Source organism: Hoplias malabaricus, chromosome 2 (genome assembly GCF_029633855.1).
Source record: "Hoplias malabaricus isolate fHopMal1 chromosome 2, fHopMal1.hap1, whole genome shotgun sequence".
In the NCBI taxonomy this organism is placed as follows: domain Eukaryota; kingdom Metazoa; phylum Chordata; class Actinopteri; order Characiformes; family Erythrinidae; genus Hoplias; species Hoplias malabaricus.
In genome coordinates, this window is record NC_089801.1 from 64,270,363 (window position 1) to 64,294,586 (window position 24,224).

At 38.1% G+C, this 24,224-nt stretch overlaps 2 protein-coding genes across 2 annotated transcripts; both read left to right on the forward strand.

The window, feature by feature from the left end:
• Positions 1–3,861: 3,861 nt before the first annotated feature.
• LOC136677865 (GTPase IMAP family member 7-like) lies at positions 3,862–4,776 on the forward strand (the record flags this gene model as incomplete). The annotated part of the gene is made up of 2 exons (XM_066655540.1): positions 3,862–3,872; positions 4,259–4,776. Coding segments are annotated over exons 1-2 (519 nt in total), but the record flags the coding sequence as incomplete, so codon positions are not given.
• Positions 4,777–4,833: 57 nt separating this feature from the next.
• LOC136677868 (GTPase IMAP family member 4-like) lies at positions 4,834–13,442 on the forward strand. Its single transcript, XM_066655556.1, has 4 exons — positions 4,834–4,894; positions 5,038–5,097; positions 12,336–12,383; positions 12,760–13,442. The coding sequence occupies exons 2-4, from the start codon at positions 5,067–5,069 to the stop codon at positions 13,440–13,442; spliced, it is 762 nt and encodes a 253-aa protein (XP_066511653.1). The 5' UTR covers positions 4,834–4,894; positions 5,038–5,066.
• The last annotated feature ends 10,782 nt before the right edge of the window (positions 13,443–24,224 follow it).

Sequence of the window (24,224 nt, forward strand, 5' to 3'; positions counted from 1 at the left end):
ACCTGAGCTTCCCTTGCAGTTTTAGAGCAATCGCCTCTGCTTTGTATCCCATTTACCACACCATACCATCAAGACGTGCAGCACCTGAAACTACGGATACTGGAAGCCTGTGCTAGCATGTCTCCTTGCTATCAGTGTGTGAAGAGTGGGAAAAGAGGATTGCATTGACAATCCAACACAATCGGCAGCATTTTGAACACATTTCATAAGTGGTAAGAAAATTGTAAATAACTCATGAAAGAATAAGTTATGTTAAAACCAAGCACACCATTGTATTTCTTGTGAAATTCCCAATACGTTTGATGTGTAACATGACCCTCTTCCCGTTGAAAAAACAAAAGTTGGATCCAAAATGGCTGACTTCAAAATGGCCACCATGGTCACCGCCCATCTTGAAAAGTTTCCCCCCTCCCATATACTAATGTGCCACAAACAGGAAGTTAATATCACCAACCATTCCCACTTTATTAAGGTGTATCCATAAAAATGGCCCACCCTGTACATTTTTTAGAGAATATTATGAAACATTGTACAAATCAAAAGCAAAAGGAGACATTAAAGCCTGGCTAAAAAACGTAAAGTTGACCAAGTTGAATGGGACTGTATTATTACTACTCTCAATGAGTTCGGATTTGGACATGTTTTTATTTCATGGGTACATATGTTATATGCACATCCTACTGTTTCTATTCTAATTAATCAGGAGCTGTCAGTCCATTTTCCTCTTTATAAAGGGATACACCAAGAGGGACCCTTCTCACCCCTTCTCTTCTCGTATTGTCATAGAACCTTTAGCAATTAGAATTAGAGAAAACAGGAATATTAAGCCTATAATTTTAGAGAATGTTGAACATAAGATTTCACTATAATTTTGTTTTTATCTGAACCAGAACAATCTATTCCTCCTCTGCTCAGCATTAGCTCTTTTAGTGAAATATCTGGTGATATCATCAATTGGCAAAAAAGTGAATTCATGGCTCTTTTGAATAATCTTAACTCTAGGTTTTTAAATTCCTTCCAATTTAAAATTTCCACTGTTAAAATAAAATATCTTGGTATTAAAGTTACAAAGGACTGCAAAGCTCTATTAAAGCATTTTTGTTTTAAATGAATAAACTCAAGTAGGACATTAATAGGTGGAAAATACTACCTCTTTCCCTTATTGGATGTGTGAATGCAATCAAAATGGTTTATCTTCCCATTTCTTATACCCGTTTCAGAATATTCCTATTTTTATCCCCAGTTCTTTTTTTATCATTGGACTCAGTTATTATGCCTTTTATTTGGGGGTTTAAGACATATAGGATTTCAAAAACCCATTTACAGAAACCTAGGACATTGGGGGAACTAGGGCTGCCCTGTTTTTTTTCACATTATTACTGGGTAGCTAACATTTGGTGCTCTGACATATTGAGAGTATGGTTACATGGAGGGGTTTTCTTTAAATATACCTCCTTGGGTGGCCATTGAAAAGGATTTGGTCAAATATTCCTCTTTTTTTCTCTATCCCTAGGGCTTTTTTTGAGTTTGAAGAATATTCATTCATTATCTGTAACTGCTTATCCAATTCAGGGTTGCAGTGGGTCCAGAGCCTACCTGGAATCATTGGGTGCAAGGTGGGAATACACCCTGGAGGGGGCGCCAGTCCTTCACAGGGCAACACAGACACAGACACACATTCACACCTACGGACACTTTTGAGTCACCAATCCACCTGCCAACTGTGTTTTTGGACTGTGGTAGGAAACCGGAGCACCCGGAGGAAACACACACCAACTCCTCACAGACTCTCACCCGGAGCGGGAATCGATCCAACAACCTCCAGGTCCCTGGAGCTGTGTGACTGTGACACTACCTGCTGCACCCCCGTGCCACTCGGTTTGAAGAAAAATAATTTTATAATATAACTCTCAAAAGATCTGACAAAGAAATTAGGAAAGATTGTAGTCTTCCAGGAACATCTACTCAGGCCCCAATATGGTACGATCAATCAGTACTTCTCCCCTTCTCTATCTGATAATACGTTCCATAACTGGACTTGAAAATGCATTGTGAAATTGAAAGGTTTGTATATTAATAATTGTGTAGCATGGGAACAGTATTTAGTTTATTTATACTTAATTGTGGTTATTAATTTTGGATTATTATTAATATTTTTTTGAGAATAATAATATTAATAATTTATCATAAATTTCGTTACCATTTCCTGCTAGAATGTGAGTTTAATTTCCAGGATTTTCAGACTTTCTTTTTATAAACTTTGTCTATACACTAAATATCACTTCAAATCATAAAGGATGCTTTATTGAAAAGAAACAAATATCACTTAATCGACATAGCACAATAATTACAACCTCACAAGCTGGGATCAGTGCAGATGAAACCCCTTTTATGAGTCTAATTAACTGCTAGGTAATATAGATTATGTGACTAAATATGATCTAACTCTAATGTAAGTTAACTAGTGATTAAAGGGGTATTTTATCCAGGAACTAATTAGGCACCAACTCTGAAAATAAGATCTGAGGCTTACTGTGACGTTGTCTCACCAACCGATGGATACAACAAATCTGTTTAGTTGAAGCAGAGGATCCAGTCCCTGGGCTCTGTCCTGTCCCCCTCTGGGATGCGGCTGAGGATGGTGTTGGGGATGCCTCCAGGATGAGTAGGCCACTTCCGGCGTTCTTCGGAGCGGGGTGACGTAGTTGGGATTCCTTGTCCAGGCGGACTGATGACGTCGCTGTTCTGGCTGGGAGTTCCCTGAAGTGTGCACGTCTTGAGATGCCTCGTTGATCAGTTTCAGAATTGGTGTCTGAAGTCTGTGAATTTCTGTCTTATCTATTTACTAATCTCAGGGGTGATTTATTATTTTGGCCAAAAATAAGTTTCACCCGCTTTGATCGGCTGTAAAATAATTATAAAATAAAAAAATATTTTACTGAGCAATAAAAGAAAACAAAACAAACGAACAATAAATTCGTTCCTTCTTTATATTCAAACCTAATAATGAACGGAGATAACGATCTGTGGTATATTCGCAATAATACTCTTGAGGTTCATGCTATAACGTGAGATATTGGCACTGGTGTAATGATCTTGGGCCTCTTGCCTACGACCGGAGTCCACCAATTTCTCCCGTTATTGGTACAAACCCAGAGTGTATTATTGCGTAATTATGCCCTATGCTTAGTGATAGTGATGCTAAAATGTTGATTAAAGTCTTCATCTTATCCCATATTGATTATTGGAACTCACTTTTTTACGGTCCACCAGTTAAACTGGTCAGTCATCTCCATTGCATCCAAAACTCAGCAGCCAGTGTTCCTACTTTCACCAAGAGTAGGGCTAATATTACTTGTGTTCTTCAACAATTGCACTGGCTTCTACTTGGGTTTATGATTAAATACAAAAGTCTAATCTTTAAGGCTCTACATGGTCTGGCTGCTATGTTTCTTTTTTTTTTATGTTTCTTTTCAAACTTATTTCTCCATATTGTCCCTGTCATTGACTTAGATTTTCTAAATACTATGGGCACTTAATCTTTAGTGTTGCTGCCCCCAAACTTTGGAGCTCTCTTTGTCCTGTTCTTTGTAACTGTTCAAATCTGTCTCACTTCAGATCTCTGCTCAAATCTTTCCTTTTTGTGTCTTCTAAGTTTTCTCCCCCTATGATTTTACAGTGCCCTTGAAATAAGTATTATTATTATTATTAAAGTGAAATGTGTAACAGGTGTTTGTTGTAATGTTTTTACATTTATAAATACTGTACTCTATTTTTCAGCATAATACTAGCATAGCAGAAAATAATTTCTTCTTTTGGCACAGATCCATTATGCCCCCGGAGGAGGAGTAGTTTAGAAGATCCTCCTTATAGTAAGTTTAACAGCATCCATATTTTCTGGAGTAAACTCTGCATTGCTTTCATTGTTTTAAATGAAGATTCTCTGTGGTTCAGAACCAAATCCTATAAGTGTTTATTTTAGTTTTGAATGTACTATAAACATAAATAACAGAGCAGGGTCTCTCCAGGTTAGTGGACGTGCTGAAAGTTAAAATGCTGCATAAAACAATACACAATTTAGTAGATAAACATTTTGTGAGTTTTTTATAAAGTCGCTTTTTATTCATTGGAACTCAGACAAAGTTTCTTATTAATGCTTAATGCTTTAAAAGTACAACTATATATTACACAAATAACACTTTAAAAAGTACCTGTGGTCCTAATAGTAATATATTAATATAATTCTTTCATTATACAGTGAGGATTATGCTGCTGGGGAAGAATTACCAGGAGAACAGAAGAGTGGGAAATTTCATCCTGGGAAATAATGTGTTTGATACTGAAATCATTTGGCCACCACAGTACTGTGAGAAAGCCAGAGAAATAGTGGAAGGAAAATACATCGCCCTCATCAGTGCATCTCATTTATTTGATAATCCACTGTCTGAGAATGAAGTGACTGAGCGAATGAGAGAGTGTATGTTTCTGTGTGATCCTGGACCTCATGTTATAGTGCTGGTCATACAGCCAGAAGACTTCACCGATGTAGACGATAAAAGGCTGGATTTCATTTTTTGTTCTTTTTCTGAGGACCCACAAAAATACACCATAGTGATGAAAATACAAAATCCACGGAGAGCCTGGTGGTTGGTCCCAGTGGAAAAGTGTATTTCCAAAGAAGTTATTGCAGAATGCGGCAGATTCCAGTTTGACTTTAACAGTGGATGCAGTCGTTTCACTCTTCTGATGAACATGGAGAAGATTATGGAAGAGAACAGAGGGAATTATCTTAAGATGGAGAAATTTGTGTTGGCTCCAACAGAAGTACAACACCACGAAGAGTCAACAGCACAGAAAAAGTCTGAACTCAAAAGTCCAAAACTCAAGAATAAATGTAAATATTACATTTCCATACTTAAGAAAATCACTATAATCAACTGAATATTAGAATATCCATTATTAGTAACTGTGTTGGATAATCCATGTTTCTTACAATCACAGTGGGTTTGGTCACTGACTTTAATATTTCTAATGTAGGGAGAAGATTTGGAGATGTTTTCCAGAAAATGACTCCTGGTAAGAAGTCTGAGTCTGAGTGTGAGTAATATTTTATATTGAACTAAATTTCTAAATTCTAACTCATAGCATAGGATATACAATTATATACAAACATTCAGGGACCTCAGTTGAATTTGGAAGAAAAAGGTAAGAATAAACTCCTTTTTTTCATGAGATATGTTTCTTAGAAAGAGATGTTTGCCAATTTGTAAAATGTTGCTTTACTGCACCAACATCAGGCAAATTTTAGTGTCATCACCTGCCGGAGTGTTGGGGGCAATGCTACACCTTCCCTCCAAAGTCATATTGTGGGAAGAAGAAGAATTAGAAGAAGAAACATCCAGTCAAAAACAATCACAATCACAAAAACAATTTAGCTGTCATCTAAATTCTGAGACACAAACTTTATCAAATGTTAATTAGCTTTCTGGAAAGGCAAAAAAATAGCTAGGGGTGCAGAACTGCATATACATTTAAATAAAATAAAATAAAATAAATAATGTTTTAATTGTGATTACATATAATTAGTGGTGGACGATAAAACAATATTGATTTGTTTCGTGATTAATTTTCACTCAATAAAGATGATAATTTTGGGTAATTGAGCTATTCACATTCACATAAAGCTTCATTTCTATTCTCGTTTAACACAACGGGCACAGTTTTTGTGAAAACAAAGACAGGCAAACCTCCAAAGCAGGCGAATGAAGAACTGTTGTACCACATTGTAAATGAGATAGAATCAGAAGTGTAAAGCAAAATGGTTCCCATTTCAGATCTTAGTTCTCCAACCCCTTTTGTTCACACTTTAACATTTTGATCAAACATCATCAAAGTGCACACTTCAAGGAAAGTTTAGTGCTTACCTCAAGAATTTGGATGGGGGAAAATACTGCAGACAGATACCCCAGACAATGTTGTTGATTTAGAAATCCCAGCCGGATGTATTTATAGGTCCCGAAACAAAACATGTCCAGAAAAAGAGGACACCTCGCACCCTGTAGCATTAATCTCAGTCTCAACACACTGGAGTATCTGCATATGACGACATGTTGTCACTCATGTACTAACTGTACACAACAACAATACAACATTTGTATAAACAAGTCGGAGTGGGACTGTGTTCTCTGGGGGACGGAGCTCTTTGAGTGTCTTTGGGGTGAGCTAGAGTGGTGTTTGAGGTCCAGAACTAATAATCCAACACCAGCGCCGGACCTCACTAAAGTTCTCGTTGCTGAATGTCATCAAATTCTCACAGAAATGTTCCAACGCTTAGTCTACATGAACTCATTGTAGGCAGGTGTGTAAATCAAGTACATAGCCATGTTCTCTCCATAGACAGACACTGGAGGTAGAATGGGACACAGAACAGGCTAGTGATTTTAAACTTTGCACTGTAATAGGACAGAAAATTGTATGCAATTCAGAACTGTATCTGCTGAATTTAGAAAAAGGCAGAGCCAAATAAGGGAACAGGCGATTAGTAGCCCCTCCTCTTTTAATGTGTGACTGTAGGGGGATTATTTATTCAGAAAGAAAAAACTGAAAGAGGCATCGGTGACATGATGTTGCATTTTCAGTTTAAATGTGTCATAGTAGTTTATACAGAGTTAGAGAAAACAGGTCCTAATCTTAGTGTGGGTTAATTTAATATGCAACTCTTCGACCTGTACAGATTATAATCTAGTCTAGTATTGTATTCGATTTTTGTCAAACATAGTGAACATAATTTTTCAAGTATCAAATTAAATAAGCATAGAGTTTGAAACTAGCGAAATGACTCAAACACTAAAGGTATTATTTTCCAGATAATGACCTTTTACACTCTGTGCTTGTGTAGTAGGCACAGTCTATTACATATGGCAAACCATTTTTACTTTAATTCGTCTCACCTTTAGTTCAGGTGTTGGAGCTAGGCAGTTTCATCAAAGCTTACTGTCATCTGACACTTTCTGCCGGTTCATTTCCACTAAAATCTCAGAATATTTGGAAATCGATACATCTGATGTCTCAGATTCTATGCTGTGGGAAACTAAATTGAATATTTCTTATAAAAACTCAGAGAGGATGCAAACTTTACAAAAGATACTAATTTAAAATATGAATAAAATACAATTATTTCAAGGCGGGCATGTGATCAGATCCTAAAAATTAAATGGAACTACTTTGAATTTGGAGATTAGCAGAACGATTAGCCCATCAGCTTAGAAATGTGCATGTGAACAAAGCCATTTACTATGTAAAATCTCTCTCAAGAATATTAATCTCAGATAAAACAGCAATAAATATAGGGTGGGCCAATTATATGGATACACCTTAATAAAATGGGAATGGTAGATGATATTAACTTCCAGTTTGTGGCACATTACTATATGGGAAGGGGGAAACTTTTCAAGATGGGTGGTGACCATGGCGGCCATTTTGAAGTTGGCCATTTTGGATCCAACTTTTGTTTTTTCAATGGGAAGAGGGTCATGTTACACATCAAACTTATTGGGAATTTCACAAGAAAAACAATGGTGCTTGGTTTTAACGTAACTTTAATTTTTCATGAGCTATTTACAAGTTTCCGACCACTTATATAATGTGTTCAAAGTGATGCCCATTTTGTTGGATTGTCAATGCAACCCTCTTCTCCCACTCTTCACACTGATTGCAACACCACAGTAGAATTGCTAGCACAGGCTTCAAGTACAAACCGGATTCCAAAAAAGTTGGGACACTAAACAAATTGTGAATAAAATCTGAATGCAATGATGTGGAGGTGCCAACATCTTATATTTTATTCAGAATAGAACACAATTCACAGATCAAAATTTAAACTGAGAGAATGTATCATTTTAAGGGAACAATGTGTCATTTCAAAATTTCATGGCATCAACAAATCCCAAAAAAGTTGGGACAAGGCCATGTTTTACCACTGTGTGGCATCCCCCCTTCTTCTTACAACACTCAACAGACGTCTGGGGACAGAGGAGACCAGTTTCTCAAGTTTAGAAATAGGAATGCTCTCCCACTCATGTCTAATACAGGCCTCTAAATGTTCAATCGTCTTGGGCCTTCTTTGACGCACCTTCCTCTTTATGATGCACCTAATGTTCTCTACAGGTGAAAGATCTGGACTGTAGGCTGGCCATTTCAGTACACGGATCCTTCTCCTACGTAGCCATGATGTTGTGATTGCTGCAGAATGTGGTATGGCATTATCTTGTTGAAAAATGCAGGGTCTTCCCTGAAAGAGATGATGTCTAGATGGGGGCATATGTTGTTCTAGAACCTGAACATAGTTCTCTGCATTAATGGTGCCTTTCCAGACATGCAAGCTGCCCATGCCACAAGCACTCATGCAACCCCATACCATCAGTGATGCAGGCTTCTGAACGGAGCGTTGATAACAACTTGAGTTATCCTTGTCCTCTCTGGTCCGGATGACATGGCGTCCCAGTGTTCCATAAAGAACTTCAAATCGTGACTCATCTGACCACAGAACAGTCTTCCATTTTGCCACACTCCATTTTAAAAGACCCCTGGCCCAGTGCAACGTCTGAGCTTGTGGAGCTTGCTTAGAAATGGCTTCCTCTTTGCACTGTAGAGTTTCAGCTGGCAACGGCGGATGGCACGGTGGATTGTGTTCACTGACAATGCTTTCTGGAAGTATTCCTGAGCCCATTCTGTTATTTCCTTGACAGTGGCATTCCTGTTTGAGGTGCAGTGACGTTTAAGGGCCCGGAGATCACGAGCATCCAGTAGAGTTTTACGGCCTTGACCCTTACGCACAGCAATTGTTCAAGATTATCTGAATCTTTTGATGATGTTATGCATGGTTGATGGTGATAACTTAAAAGTCTTTGCTATTTTACGCTGGGTACCACCATTCTGGTATTGCTGCACTATCTTTCTGCACAACAATGGTGGAATTGGTTATAATCTTACCATCTTGGCTTCAGAGAGACACTGACACTCTGAGAAGCTCTTTTTATACCCAATCATGTTGTCAATTGACCTAATTAGTGTTAATTGGTCTTCCAGCTGTTCGTTATATGCTCAATTTCCTTTTTCCAGCCACTTATTGCTAATGGTCCCAACTTTTTTTGGATTTGTTGACACTCTGAAATTTTGAATCAACATATTTTTCCTTTAAAATTTACATTTACTCAGATTAAACTTTTGATCTGTCATCTATGTTCTATTACGAATAAAATATTGACATTTGCCATCTCCACATCATTACATTCAGTTTTTATTCACAATTTGTTAAGTGTCCCAACTTTTTTGGAATACGGTTTGTAGTTTCAGGTGTTGCACATTTTGATGGTATGGTGTGGTATATGGGGTACAAAGATAGTGGGGCCATTCTTCATCAATGGAAACCTCAAGGCCACTGGATATGCGAAACTGCTACATGATGATGTGTTTTCCTGTTTATGCACTGAAGCTGGCACGTTCCCTGAGTTTTTCCAGCAAGATGAATATATATTTTTAGAGAATATTATGAAACATTGTACAAATCAAAAGCAAAAGGAAACATTAAAGCCTGGCTAAAAAACATATAGTTGACCAAGTTGAATGGGACTGTATTATTACTAATCTCAATGAGTTTGGATTTGGAAATTCTTTTATTTCATGGGTACATATGTTATATTCACATCCTACTGCTTCTATTCTAATAAATCAGGAGCTGTCAGCCCATTTTCTTCTTTATAGAGGGACACACCTAGGGAGACCCTTCTTACCCCTTCTCTTCTCTATCGCCATAGAACCTTTAGCAATTAGAATTAGAGAAAACAGGAATATTAAGCCTATAATTTTTAGAGGATGTTGAACATAAGATTTCATTATACGCAGACGATATAATTTTGTTTTTATCTGAACCAGGACAATCGATTCCTCCTCTGCTCAGCATTAGCTCTTTTATTGAAATATCTGGTTATACCATCAATTGGCAAAAGAGTGAATTCATGGCTCTTCCAATTAATCTTAACCCTAGGTTTTTAAATTCCTTCCAATTTAAAATTTCCACTGTTAAAATAAAATATCTTGGTATTAAAGTTACAAAGAACCGCAAAGCTCTACTAAAGCATTTTTGTCTTAAATGAATAAACTCAAGTAGGACATTAATAGGTGGAAAATACTACCTCTTTCCCTTATTGGATGTGCAAATGCAATCAAAATGGTTTATCTTCCCAGTTTTTTATACTCGTTTCAGAATATTCCTATTTTTATCCCCAGTTCTTTTTTTTATAATTGGATGGGTTTTCTTTAAATATACCTCTTTGGGTGGCCATTGAAAAGGATTTGGTCAAAGATTCCTCTCTAGCTGCTCTTCCTTTCTCTACCACTAGGATCTTTTTTGGGTTTGAAGAAAAATCATTTTATAATATAACCCTCAAAAGATCTGACATCAAATTAGGAAAGATTGTACTCTTCCAGGAACCTCTACTCAGGCCCCAATATGGTACGATCAATCATTCCTTCTCCCCTTCTCTATCTAATAACACGTTCCATAATTGGACTTAAAAATGCATTGTGAAGTTGAAAGGTTTGTATATTAATAATTGTGTAGCATGGGAACAGTATTTAGTTTATTTATACTTAATTGTGGTTATTAATTTTGGATTATTATTATTATATTGTTTAGAGAATAATAATATTAATAATTAATCATAAATTTCATTACCATTTCCTACTAGAATGTGAGTTTAATTTCCAGGATTTTCAGACTTTCTTTTTATAAACTTTGTCTATACACTAAATATCACTTCAAATCATAAAGGATGCTTTATTGAAAAGAAACAAATATCACTTAATCGACATAGCACAATAATTACAACCTCACAAGCTGGGATCAGTGCAGATGAAACCCCTTTTATGAGTCTAATTAACTGCTAGGTAATATAGATTATGTGACTAAATATGATCTAACTCTAATGTAAGTTTACTAGTGATTAAAGGGGAATTTTATCCAGGAACTAATTAGGCACCAACTCTGAAAACAAGGTCTGAGGCTTACTGTGACGTTGTCTCACCAACCAATGGATACAACAAATCTGTTTAGTTGAAGCAGAGGATCCAGTCCCTGGGCTCTGTTCTATCACCCTCTGGGATGCGGCTGAGGATGGTGTTGGGGTTCCTTCCAGGATGAGTAGGCCGCTTCGGCGTTCTTCGGAGCGGGGTGACGTAGTTGGGATTCCTTGTCCAGGCGGACTGATGACGACGCTGTTCTGGCTGGGAGTTCCCTGAAGTGGGCACGTCTTGAGATGCCTCGTTAATCAGTTTCCGAATTGGTGTCTGAAGTCTGTGAATATCTGTCTTGTCTATTTACTAATCTCATGGGTGATTTATTATTTTGGCCAAAAATAAGTTTCACCTGCTTCGATCGGCCATTAGTAAAACATTTTACTGGGCAATAAAAGAAAACAAAACAAACGAACAATGCGTTTGTTCCTTCTTTATATTCAAACCTAATAATGAACGGAGATAACGATCTGTGGTATATTCGCAATAATACTCTTGAGGTTCATGCTATAACATGAGATATTGTCACTGGTGTACTTATATTTGGCCTCGTGCCTACAACCGGAGTCCACCAATTTCTCCTGTTATAACATAAACCCAGAGTGTATTATTGCGTAATTATGCCCTATGCTTAGTGATAGTGATGCTAAAATGTTGATTAAAGTCTTCATCTTATCCCATATTGATTATTGGAACTCACTTTTTTATGGTCCACCAGTTAAACTGGTCAGTCATCTCCATTACATTCAAAACTCAGCAGCCAGTGTTCCTACTTTCACCAAGAGTAGGGCTAATATTACTTGTGTTCTTCAACAATTGCATTGGCTTCTAGTTGGGTCTATGATTAAATACAAAATTCTAAACTTTAAACCTCTACATGGTCTGGCTGCTACGTTTCTTTTCAAACTTATTTCTCCATATTGTCCCAGTCGTTGCCTTAGATTTTCTAAATACTATGGGCACTTAATCTTTAGTGTTGCTGCCCCCAAACTTTGGAACTCTCTTTGTCCTGTTCTTTGTAACTGTTCAAATCTGTCTCACTTCAGATCTCTGCTCAAATCTTTCCTTTTCGTGTCTTTTGAATTTTCTCCCCCTATGATTTTACAGTGCCCTTGAAATAAGTATTATTATTATTATTATTAAAGTGAAATGTTTAACAGGTGTTTGTTGTAATGTTTTTACATTTATAAATACTGTACATTTCGTTCTATTTTGGAGCAAAATATTAGCATAGCAGAAAATAATTTCTTCTTTTGGCACAGATCCATTACGCCCCCGGAGGAGGAGTAGTTTAGAAGATTCTCCTTATAGTAAGTTTAACAGCATCCATATTTTCTGGAATAAAGTCTGCATTGCTTTCATTGTTTTAAATGAAGATTCTCTGTTGTTTAGTACCAAATCCTATAAGTGTTTATTTCAATTTTAAATGAACTATAAACATAAATAACAGAGCAGGGTCTCTCCAGGTTAGTGGACGTGCTGAAAGCTAAAATGCTGCATAAAACAATACACAATTCAGTAGGTAAACATTTTTATGAAATCTCTTTTTATTCATTGGAACTCAGACAAAGTTTCTCATTGATGCTTAATACTTTAAAGGTACAACTATATATTACACAAACAACACTTTAAAAAGTACCTGTAGACCTAATAGTAATATATTAATATAATTCTTTCATTATACAGTGAGGATTATGCTGCTGGGGAAGAATTATCAGGAGAACAGAAGAGTGGGAAATTTCATCCTGGGAAGTAACGTGTTTGATACTGATATCATTTGGCCACCACAGTATTGTGAGAAAGCCAGAGAAATAGTGGAAGGAAAATACATCGCCCTCATCAGTGCATCTCATTTATTTGATAATCCACTGTCTGAGAATGAAGTGACTGAGCGAATGAGAGAGTGTATGTTTCTGTGTGATCCTGGACCTCATGTTATAGTGCTGGTCATACAGCCAGAAAACTTCACTGATGTAGATGATAAAAGGCTGGATTTCATTTTTCGTTCTTTTTCTGATGACCCACAAAAGTACACCATAGTGATGAAAACACAAAATCCACAGAGAGCCTGGTTGTTGGTCCCAGTGGAAAAGTGTATTTCCAAAGAAGTTATTGCAGAACGCAGCAGATTCCAGTTTGACTTTAACAGTGGATGCAGTCATTCCACTCTTCTGATGAACATGGAGAAGATTATGGAAGAAAACAGAGGGGACTATCTTAAGTGGGAGAAATTTGTGTTGGCTCCAACAGAAGTACAACACCACGAAGAGTCAACAGCACAGAAAACGTCTGAACTCAAAAGTCCAAAACTCAAGAATAAATGTAAATATTACATTTCCATACTTAAGAAAATCACTATAATCAACTGAATATTAGAATTTCCTTTATTAGTAACTGTGTTGGATAATCCATGTTTCTTACAATCACAGTGGGTTTGGTCACTGACTTTAATATTTCTAATGTAGGGAGAAGATTTGGAGATGTTTTCCAGAAAATGACTCCTGGTAAAAAATCTGAGTGTGAGTAATATTTTATATTGAACTAAATTTCTAAATTCTAACTCATAGCATAGAATAAACAATTATATACAAACATTCAGGGACCTCAGTTGAATTTGGAAGAAAATGGTAAGAATAAATTCCTTTTTTTCATGAGATATGTTTCTTAGAAAGAGATATTTGCCAATTTGTAAAATGTTGCTTTACTGCACCAACATCAGGCAAATTTTAGTTTCATCACCTGCCGGAGTGTTGGGGGCAATGCTACACCTTCCCTCCAAAGTCATATTGTGGGAAGAAAAATAATTAGAAGAAGAAACATCAAGTCAAAAACTATCACAATCACAAAAACAATTTAGCTGTCATCTAAATTCTGAGACACAAACTTTATCAAATGTTAATTAGCTTTCTGGAAAGGCAAAAAGAAATTGGCCAGTGGTGCAGAACTGCATATACATTTAAATAAATCAAATAAAATAAATAATGTTTTAATTGTGATTGCATATAATTAGTGGTGGACGATAAAATAATATTGATTTGTTTCGTGATTAATTTTTACTCAATAAAGATGATAATTTTGGGTAATTGAGCTTTATAAAGCTTCATTTCTATTCTCGTTTACCACAACGGGCACAATTTTTATGAAAACAAAGACAGGCAAACTTCCAAAGCAGGTGAATGAAGAACTGTTGTACCACACTGTAAATGAGGTAGAATCACAGCCATATTCTCTAAACATGTTTGTAAAAGCCCTAGGTAAACAGGTCAGACATGATGTTGAAGACGAGTATAAAGAAGAACTGCTCAAAAACGTTATGGAAATCCAGGAGCTAAAGGGAATGAAGCCAGAAGGTAAGTTTCTTTGATTTTTCCTATAAATTTGTCATATGTATTTTAATACCATATTCTTAGGCAGCTTTTCTCAACCAGGATGCAGCCTGGTTTAGTGTACATGAACTCATTGTAGGCAAATGTGTAAATCAAGTACATAGCCATGTTCTCTCCATAGACAGACACTGGTGGTAGAATGGGACAAAGAACAGCCCATTGACTTTAAACATGGCACTGTCATAGGACAGAAAATTGTGTGCAATTTCAGAACTGTATCTGCTGATTAAAAAAAAAAGCAGAGCCAAATAAGGGAACAGGTGATTAGTAGCCCCTCCTCTTTTAATGTGTGAATGTAGGGGGATGATTTTTTCAGAGACAAGGTTTTTGTTTTGATTTCAGCTCTTCGATGAAGGCGAAATGGCATCTGCTTATGGTAAGCACACACTGTAAAACTGAATTTAAAGAAGCGTCGGTGACATGATGTTGCATTTTCAGTTTAAATGTGTTTTAGTAGTTTATACAGAGTTAGAGAAAACAGGTCCTAATCTTAGTGTGGGTTATATTTATATGCAACTCTTCTACCTGTACAGATTATAATCTAGTATTGTATTCAATTGTTGTCAAACATAGCGAACTTAATTTTTCAAGTTTCCAACTAAATAAGCATAGAGTTTGAAACTGATGAAATGACTCAAAAACTAAAGGTATTATTTTCCAGATAATTACCTTTCACACTCTGTGCTAGTGTAGTAGATCAAGGCACAGTCTATTACATATGGCAAACCGTTTTTACTTTAATTCATCTCACCTTAAGTTCAGGTGTTGGAGCTAGGCAGTTTCATCAAAGCTTACTGTCATCTGACACTTTCTGCCAGTTCATTTCCACTAAAATCTCAGAATATTTGGAAATCGATACAGCTGATGTTTCAGATTCTATGCTGTGGGAAACTAAATTGAATATTTCTTATAAAAACTCAGAGAGGATGCAAACTTTACAAAAAGATACTAATTTAAAATATGAATAAAATACAATTATTTCAAGGCGGGCATGTGATCAGATCCTAAAAATTAAACGGAACTACTTTGAATTTGGAGATTAACACAATGATTAGCCCATCAGCTTAGAAATTTGCATGTGAACAAAGCCATTTACTATGTAAAATCTCTCTCAAGAATATTAATCTCAGATACAACAGCAATAAATACAGGGTGGGCCATTTATATGGATACACCTTAATAAAATGGGAATGGTAGATGTTATTAACTTCCAGTTTGTGGCACATTAGTATATGGGAGGGGCGAAACTTTTCAAGATGGGTGGTGACCATGGTGGCCATTTTGAAGTTGGCCATTTTGGATCCAACTTTTGTTTTTTCAATGGGAAGAGGGTCATGTTACACATAAAACTTATTTGGAATTTCACAAGAAAAACAACGGTGCTTGGAAAACACATCTAAAACACAAAAAATGCATTGTGAATTTGAAAGGTTTATATATTAATAATTGTGTAGCGTAGGAACAGTATTTAGTTTATTTATACTTAAGTGTGGTTATTATTTTTGGATTATTATTTTTATTATCGTTTTTCGTTACCATTCCCTGCAAGTATGTGAGTTTAATTCTCAGGATTTTCAGACTTTCTTTTTATAAACTTGGTCTATACACTCAATATCACTTCAAATCATAAAGGATGCTTTATTGAAAAGGAACAAATATCACTTAATCGACATAACACAATAATTATAACCTCACAAGCTGGGATCAATGCAGATGAAACCCCTCTTATGAGTCTTATTAACTGCTAGGTAATATAGATAATGTGACTAAATATGATCTCTAACCACTCTAATAACTCTAATGTAAGTTAACTAGTGATTTTAACGTAACTTTATTCTTTCATGAGCTATTAACAAGTTTCTGACCACTTATGACATGTGTTCAAAGAGCTGCCCATTGTGTTGGATTGTCAATGCAACCCTCTTCTCCCACTCTTCACACACTGATAGCAATACCACAGGAGAAATGCTAGCACAGGCTTCCAGTAATTTCAGGTGCTGCACATATTGATGGTATGGTGTTGTGTTTGGGGTACAAAGATAGTGGGGCCATTCTTCATCAATGGAAACCTCAAGGCCTCTGGATATGCAAAATTGCTGCATGATGATGTGTTTTCCTGTTTATGCACTGAAGCTGGCATGCTCCCTGAGTTTTTCCATCAAGATGGATGTATATTTTTAGAGAATATTATTTAACATTGTACAAATCAAAAGCAAAAGGAGACATTAAAGCCTGGCTAAAAACATAAAGTTGACCAAGATGAACAGGGCTATATTATTACTACTCTCAATGAGTTCAGATTTGGAAATTCTTTTATTTCATGGTTAAATATATTATATGCACATCCTACTGCTTCTATTCTAATTAATCAGGAGCTGTCAGCCCATTTTCCTCTTTATAGAGGGACACACCAAGGGAGCCCCTTCTCTTCTCTATTGCCATAGAACATTTAGCAATTAGAATTAGAGAAAACAGGAATATTAAGCCTATAATTTTTAGATGATGTTGAACATAAGATTTCACTATACACAGACGATATAATTTTGTTTATATCTGAACCAGGACAATCGATTCCTCCTCTGCTCAGCATTAGCTCTTTTAGTGAAATATCTGGTGATACCACCAATTGGCAAAAGAGTGAATTCATGGCTCTTTCGATTAATCTTAACCCTAGGTTTATAAATTCCTTCCAATTTAAAATTTCCACTGTTAAAATAAAATATCTTGGTATTAAAGTTACAAAGGACCGCAAAGCTCTATTAAAGCATTTTTGTCTTAAATGAATAAACTCAAGTAGGACATTGATAGGTGGAAAATAATACCTCTTTTCCTTATTGGATGTGTAAATGCAATCAAAATGGTTTATCTTCCCAGTTTTTTATACCAGTTTTATTCATTCATTCGTTCATTATCTGTAACCACTTATCCAGTTCAGGGTTGCGGTGTGTCCAGAGTCTACCTGGAATCTTTGGGCGCAAGGCAGGAATACACCCTGGAGGGGGCGCCAGTCCTTCACAGGGCAACACAGACATACACACACATTCACTCACACACTCACATCTATGGACACTTTTGAGTCACCAATCCATGTACCAACCTGTGTTTTTGGACTGTGGGAGGAAACCGGAGCACCCGGACACGGGGAGAACACACCAACTCCTCACAGACAGTCACCCAGAGCGGGAATCGAACCCACAACCTCCAGGAGCTGTGTGACTCTCAATCTTTAAATCTAGATTAAAAACCTACCTTTTTAAACAAGCTTTTGGTTAATCACTCACCTTCAGGTTACTCCTTCTATATTGGTGTTCGGGCTGGTTTTCATATTATCACTGTTCTGTGTTAACCCTGTCATATCACCATAGCTACAGCATTCTTAGTTAGCTGTGTAGTAACCGCCAACACGCTGTCTGTCGCTGGGTTCTCTTGCCTGACCAGTGGAAGCTTTTTTCGCAGGACAAATTTCCCCGTTCTTTACCATGACCCTACTAACCTCTGTGTTTTTATTTGTTCCCTTTGTCTGGCTTTCTTTCTCCTGTCTCTCTCTCATGCTTTGAGATGTCCTGCTGCTCTCCAGGTGTTGCCCTGATCCAGCCCCTGTGTCCTGTACAAGATCCTGTCCTTGTCTCATCTACACTATCATGCTTGGCCATGCTGTTTTATTTCAGATTAACTCTGCACCTAATTTTAACTCACACTGAATCCCTGATCACCTCCTCCTTCATCAGACTCATACATCACTAATATCATCATCCTCACCATTTTCATTTCTGCTTCTCCATCATCACTAATATACTACATTTATATTACTATAACCCCTTCATCGGTCATTTCACTTTTACTTCTGTTCTCTGTTGTGTCTCCGGTGTCGACCCGAGGAGGATGGGTTCCCCGTATGAGTCTTGGTTCCTTCCAAGGTTTCTTCCTCGTGTGCTGAGGGAGTTTTTCCTTGCCACTGTTGCCCCTGGCTTGCTCATAGGAGGCTTGGACCCGGATCTCTGTAAAGCTGCTTTGTGACGACTTTTTGTTGTGAAAAGCGCTATATAAATAAAATTTGATTGATTGATTGATTGATTGACTGCGACACTACCTGTTGCACCACCGTGCCTACCTGTTTCAGAATATTCCTATTTTTATCATCAGTTTTTTTTTTTTATCATTGGATTCTATTGGAGTTATTATGCCTTTTATTTGGGGGTTTAAGACACATGGGATTTCAAAAACCCATTTACAGAAACCTAGGACATTGGGGGGACTAGGGCTTCCCTGTTTTTTTCAGATTTATTACTGGGTAGCTAACATTAGGGCTCTGACATATTGGCAGTATGGTTACAAGGAGGGGTTCTCTTTAAATATACCTCCTTGGGTGACCATTGAAAAGGATTTGGTCAAAGATTCCTCTCTAGCTGTTATTCTTTTCTCTACCGCTAGGACTTTTTTTGGTTTTAAAGAAAAATCATTTTATAATATAACTCTCAAAAGATCTGACATCAAATTAGAAAAGATTGTAGTCTTCCAGGAACCTCTACTCAGGCCCCAATATGGTACAATCAATCATTCCTTCTCCCCTTCTCTATCTGATAATATGTTCCATAATTGGACTTAAAAATGCATTGTGAATTTGAAAAGTTTATATATTAATAATTGTGTAGCGTAGGAACAGTATTTAGTTTATTTATACTTAAGTGCGTTTATTATTTTTGGATTATTATTATTATCGTTTTTCGTTACCATTCCCTGCAAGAATGTGAGTTTAATTCTCAGGATTTTCAAACTTTCTTTTTATAAACTTGGTCTATACACTCAATATCACTTCAAATCATAAAGGATGCTTTATTGAAAAGGAACAAATATCACTTAATCGACATAGCACAATAATTATAACCTCACAAGCTGGGATCAATGCAGATGAAACCCCTCTTATGAGTCTTATTAACTGCTAGGTAATATAGATTATGTGACTAAATATGATCTCTAATCACTCTAATAACTCTAATGTAAGTTAACTAGTGATTAAAGGGGAATTTTATCCAGGAACTAATTAGGCACTGTAGTGTATATATATGTATATATATATATGAAATATATATAGATATATATTTATATATAGTATATGTAGCGTTTGACCTTATTCGAACTCGTTCTGATTAATGATGTTTTGACTAATGATAATAATTGTTCTTGTTATGATTGACTTAGCCTTGCGCCCGATGATTCCAGGTAGGCTCTGGACCCCCCGCGACCCTAAATTGGATAAGCGGTTACAGATAATGGATGGATGGATGGATGATTGACTTAAATGACAAAAACATTAACATGTAGTTAGAGAGTGAATACTGTCATCGCTACATGAGTTCTTCAGGATTTTCAGACTCCTAATGAACAGACTCCACACACTGTTATTTCAAATAATGGAAATATTTTATTAAGAGAAAAGAGAATATTTACTAAACATAGCACGATCCTAGAAATTCTCACTAGATCAATGCAGGTCAAACCGGTTCGAATTTAAAGATAGGCTAGGCGATATGACTTGACTAATGTGTTGCTAAATGAGATTTAATTAATGTATACATTTATCAAGAGACTTAATTAGGCATCACCTTCTGAAAAGTGAGTAAATTTTGCTTGCTTACCCTTTTTGCCGTTATCACCAAGCCATTGGATTCAACAATTCAATCTCCGTTCTCCAGGTCTTTGCTTCTTGTCCTCCCCATGTCACTGAAGGTAGGCTCGTTAGGGAGGGAATTCCTTCCAGGGTGAGTCAGACACACCTTAGACGGTGTGACGTCAGTCGGAGGATTCCCTTCACGGAGAACTGCTGGCCTGGCTGGATTGTCCCCTGAGTGAGGGGGGCGTCTAAGAGTCGTTTGCTCGTTACTCAAGTCCCCAGAAGCGATGCCCTCAGAAGTCAGAGTATAACGCTAACATATCCGCTATCAACTAATCTCAGGGGTGATATCTTATTCTGGCCAAAATAAGTTTCACCTGCTTTGATCAGTCGTGAGATTAAACTTGGATTGGGCGACAAAACATGAACAAAAATAAGTAAAGAGAAGATTACTGAGAGTTACTCAACGTTACTCTGTAGTTTCTGTATCACACTGGTAACTAGCACAAGGCGTCCCTTGGAAGTTGAGTGAGGTCCTTCGTTAGAGTCTTTGAAGAGTCGTTTCGTCGGCGTAAGGAAGAAGGAAGAGCGTCGCACTTGAAGTGAAGAGAGCGACGTGAGGAGCGTAGCGGAAAGAGAAGAGGGTCGCAGGAGAGCGGAAGAAGAGAGACTGAACAGAGTCGGGCACTCTCTTTTCAGATGTGGCGCGGTCACGCCCATTTGGGAGGTCTCCTTCCTTTGATTGGATCCTGGGTCTGAGGCTCACGTGACTTGTTTCACGTTTCAGAGAGAGAGAAAAGAATCACGTATACACATGAAACTGAATACAGTAAAAATTACTTATACATGCTTGTGGTATAGCACAATGAGTGTCCTGGATTATTAATATCAAATATCTACGTATATATATCTTGGGTATTTTACGATTACATCCCACTACAATATTATGCTAGAAGTTAGAAACTAATTCGTTTTCCTAATCAGAGACAGAAATTTTCCTTCATGATTGAAACAGTAATACACATCACTTCATTAGTTAGTAGACATTCACTTGAGAATAACAGAGAGTAACATTCATACATATTGCATAAACATATTTATAAATACTCGATTAAGTCCGTTATGGACTTAAAAGGCAGCAGGGCGAAACGTGATTTCGCAAACATCCACTTGGGGGCACTGTTGGTCCATGCTGTTGGTTTGGTTTGAGCCGGCTAACAGAGTTCAGCGCGAGGTCAACTCTGTTGGCCATCTGTGTGATTTTGCATACGATAAGGATTGCCACCTTGACGCCGAGGGCCATAAACTAGGTTCATTAATTCTGGTCTTCACCATTTTGTTTGATCTTCTTTTTGCCTAAAAGCGTCATAAACTGGCTTGTTATCTTTCCATTTCTGAAGACGAGGAGGGGGTCATGGACAAGCGTCCTGGTCAGTCTTTGATGTGCGTGAGTTTGTGTGTGTGGGGAGGGGTGCAGAGTCTGTACGCACACACACAATTTTGTGGAATGTGGGGTTCTGTCCCAAGAAATCCTTATTCAGAGTGGAGAGTCTTTCATTCAGAACTTTTCATTTTTTATTCGATCCATACTCCACTACATTCCCCCCTTTTTCAGTTTTATGGTCCGGCAGGGAGCTTGGAGCTGAAAAGAACTTTTGCTATGGAGGAAGGTGAGATCAGCAAGCATATTCAAACACATTTCCAGAGCTGATGTCTTCCTATCAGTGTATGGGTGCATATGGAGTGTTGATGTTTGCATGCTGAAGGGATTCTAATTACTTAGGGGTAGGTCTTGTTCAAACGCAACCTCGAGAGCTGGTTCTTCGACATGGCCTTCAACTTCATTTCTAAAACTTGGGAGTTCACCTCTCTGGGCTCTCTTATGTCTAACGAATTTAACAATTTTATTAGACTAAGTTTCTAACCTGCTCTGTAGGGCTCGAGTGTGTTTGAAATAGAACCAAGCAATACCAAAGGTCAAAAGATATCCTAATCCTACCAGTGTAACTAGAAAGGTGTCTGGAGAGGACCATGCATAGGTGACAGGCTGGACTGGCCATAGGGGTTGAGACGACAGCTCTCTAAGAGTGTTATCAATAGAGGTTAGGTCAATGACTTGGGTTCCCTCATATTCTAGGCGAGTTAGTGTTTTAGTATCTAGCTCGATGGTGTGTTTGGAGAAGAACTCTGAGATTTCTATGTCGCTCTCATATTGGTCAGGGTTCAGGTGATACAGGGCCAGGTCTCCTACATGTAGGATTGCGTTTACGGGGACGTCTACCCAGAAAGTCTGGCTAGGAAGGGGTGCCCTTTCTGAGGTGTCATGTTGATCATAGGTTAGTAGGGCCTCTCTAAAGGGGGTGTTAACCAACCAACGGTTTCCAACAATCTCAGCTTGGGTACTGGTTACCAAACATCGGGGTGTGACGACCACCGGGCATTGAGTATTACTCATCATAGGCTTAAGGCCACAAATCCCATTTGCGCTGTCTCGAATAAAAGGTTTGCTAGGGCACAAGTAGTGGATGTCTTTAGTGAGTGTGCACATAAGCAAGTTGGGTACCAGATATAGGTCAGGGTCATCGTTTTGGTATGCTACAAGAGATGTTGTCTTTACACGAACATAGGCAGAATCTTGCCAGAAGCCAACGTTGACAACATCTTTCAAACGTTAGATGTTTTCAGGCGCCATTATGGGAAGGTTAATGATGAATGCCAATTCTCTGTCTTGAGGATTGACATAAATTGGGATGGCGCTACCTAAGGTATAGGCTAGGTGGGCCTGGAGATCAGTAACTACTTCTCGAGTTGCTGTAGACAAACGCCACGACGGTGCCACGTAGGGTTTGCCCAATTGTTTGTAGGTGTTGCTGTTGCTTGTTTAATTGGGTTTTAATGTTTGGAATTTCAGCCTGCAATTCTCCTACTTGACGTTTGACAGTGGCTACATTGATGGCGGACGTTCCGAATACTCTCTGGGTATGGAGGTGGCAATTAGTGATTAGCAGTCCCAGCTGGTCTTTCAGTATTATTCCGGAGTCAGGACCCGGTTCAATCACTTCAGGGAGCACGGCGGTTCTTAGGGAGCCGACGATCAGGAGAATGAGCAGCGGGGCCATCCTACCGGGAGAGATGCTCATGGTTAGATTTAGGGTATTTACGGCGAGTCGTTTTAGACAAGTTATAAAGTTTTTCACTATACCCCCCTTTTGATAAAAAATTTTCTAGGGTAAACACTCTACAATAATTGACGATGAGGGACTAGGGTCTTGCACCCTGAGTGTCCTCAGTCTGGTTAGAAGCTTGTTGCCTGCTGAAGAGTGAGAGGAAAAGGGGAAAAAGGGATAGAAGAACTAAGGTGTGAGTAGAAGGTTGTAGTTGTCTGTTAACCAACACCCTTCCTGCCTTTGGTTCTATTGTTTATGACCTAACACAAGTGTTAGTATCCCCTGCAAGTCCCAAGGGGGTTGTGTGTGGTCTGATTTGGTTGCGGTGGACCCACTTGAGCTCAGTACTGCCCCGAACTTTGTTTATCTTGATCCTGTAAACAACGGGGGACAGTTTGTCTATGATCTTATAGGGACTGGACCATCGGGGTAGGAATTTGCGGGCCAGATTCCCCCGTTTTTCGCGACCTTCCAACAGGTTGGACAAAGATGTAGTACCATACCTTGTCCCCTATTTGGAGTTCATCGTGGGATGCCTTGTGATCATAGTACGCTTTGCGATCTTCTGCACTTTTTTCCAGTTTCTGCTGGGCAAAGGCGAAAGTGGATTTGAGGTGTTTCTGCAGATCCTCCATATACTAGTGTGTGGTGTAGGCTACTGCTATGCTAGCTTCACCTGGCTGATATAACAGATGTAGAGGCAGAGTCATCTGTCTCCCTGTCATCAACTCAAAGGGTGAGACCCCGACCGCATCGTGGGGTCGCCCGTATGGCCATCAGTACAAGGGGTAGCTTGACATCCCAGTCTCGCTGGTTTGCTGCTACATACCTTTTCAGTATGCTAACAACAGTTCGGTTGGCTCGCTATACCTGACCTGAGCTTTGAGGATGGTAGCTAATGTGAAGGCTGGCTTTTACTCCTAAGAGTTGCCAGAGCTGCTGCATGACCTCAGCTGTGAAATGTGTCCCTCTGTCAGAGTCGACACG

Bases quoted from the DNA above. Each gene is read 5' to 3' on its own strand.
- LOC136677868 (XM_066655556.1), top strand. From the start codon at position 5,067: ATGACTCCTGGTAAGAAGTCTGAGTCTGAGT. The intron at 5,098-12,335 runs GTGAGTAATATT...CTTTTGGCACAG, and splicing joins TAAGAAGTCTGAGTCTGAGT to ATCCATTACGCCCCCGGAGG. The intron at 12,384-12,759 runs GTAAGTTTAACA...TTCATTATACAG, and splicing joins TTTAGAAGATTCTCCTTATA to TGAGGATTATGCTGCTGGGG.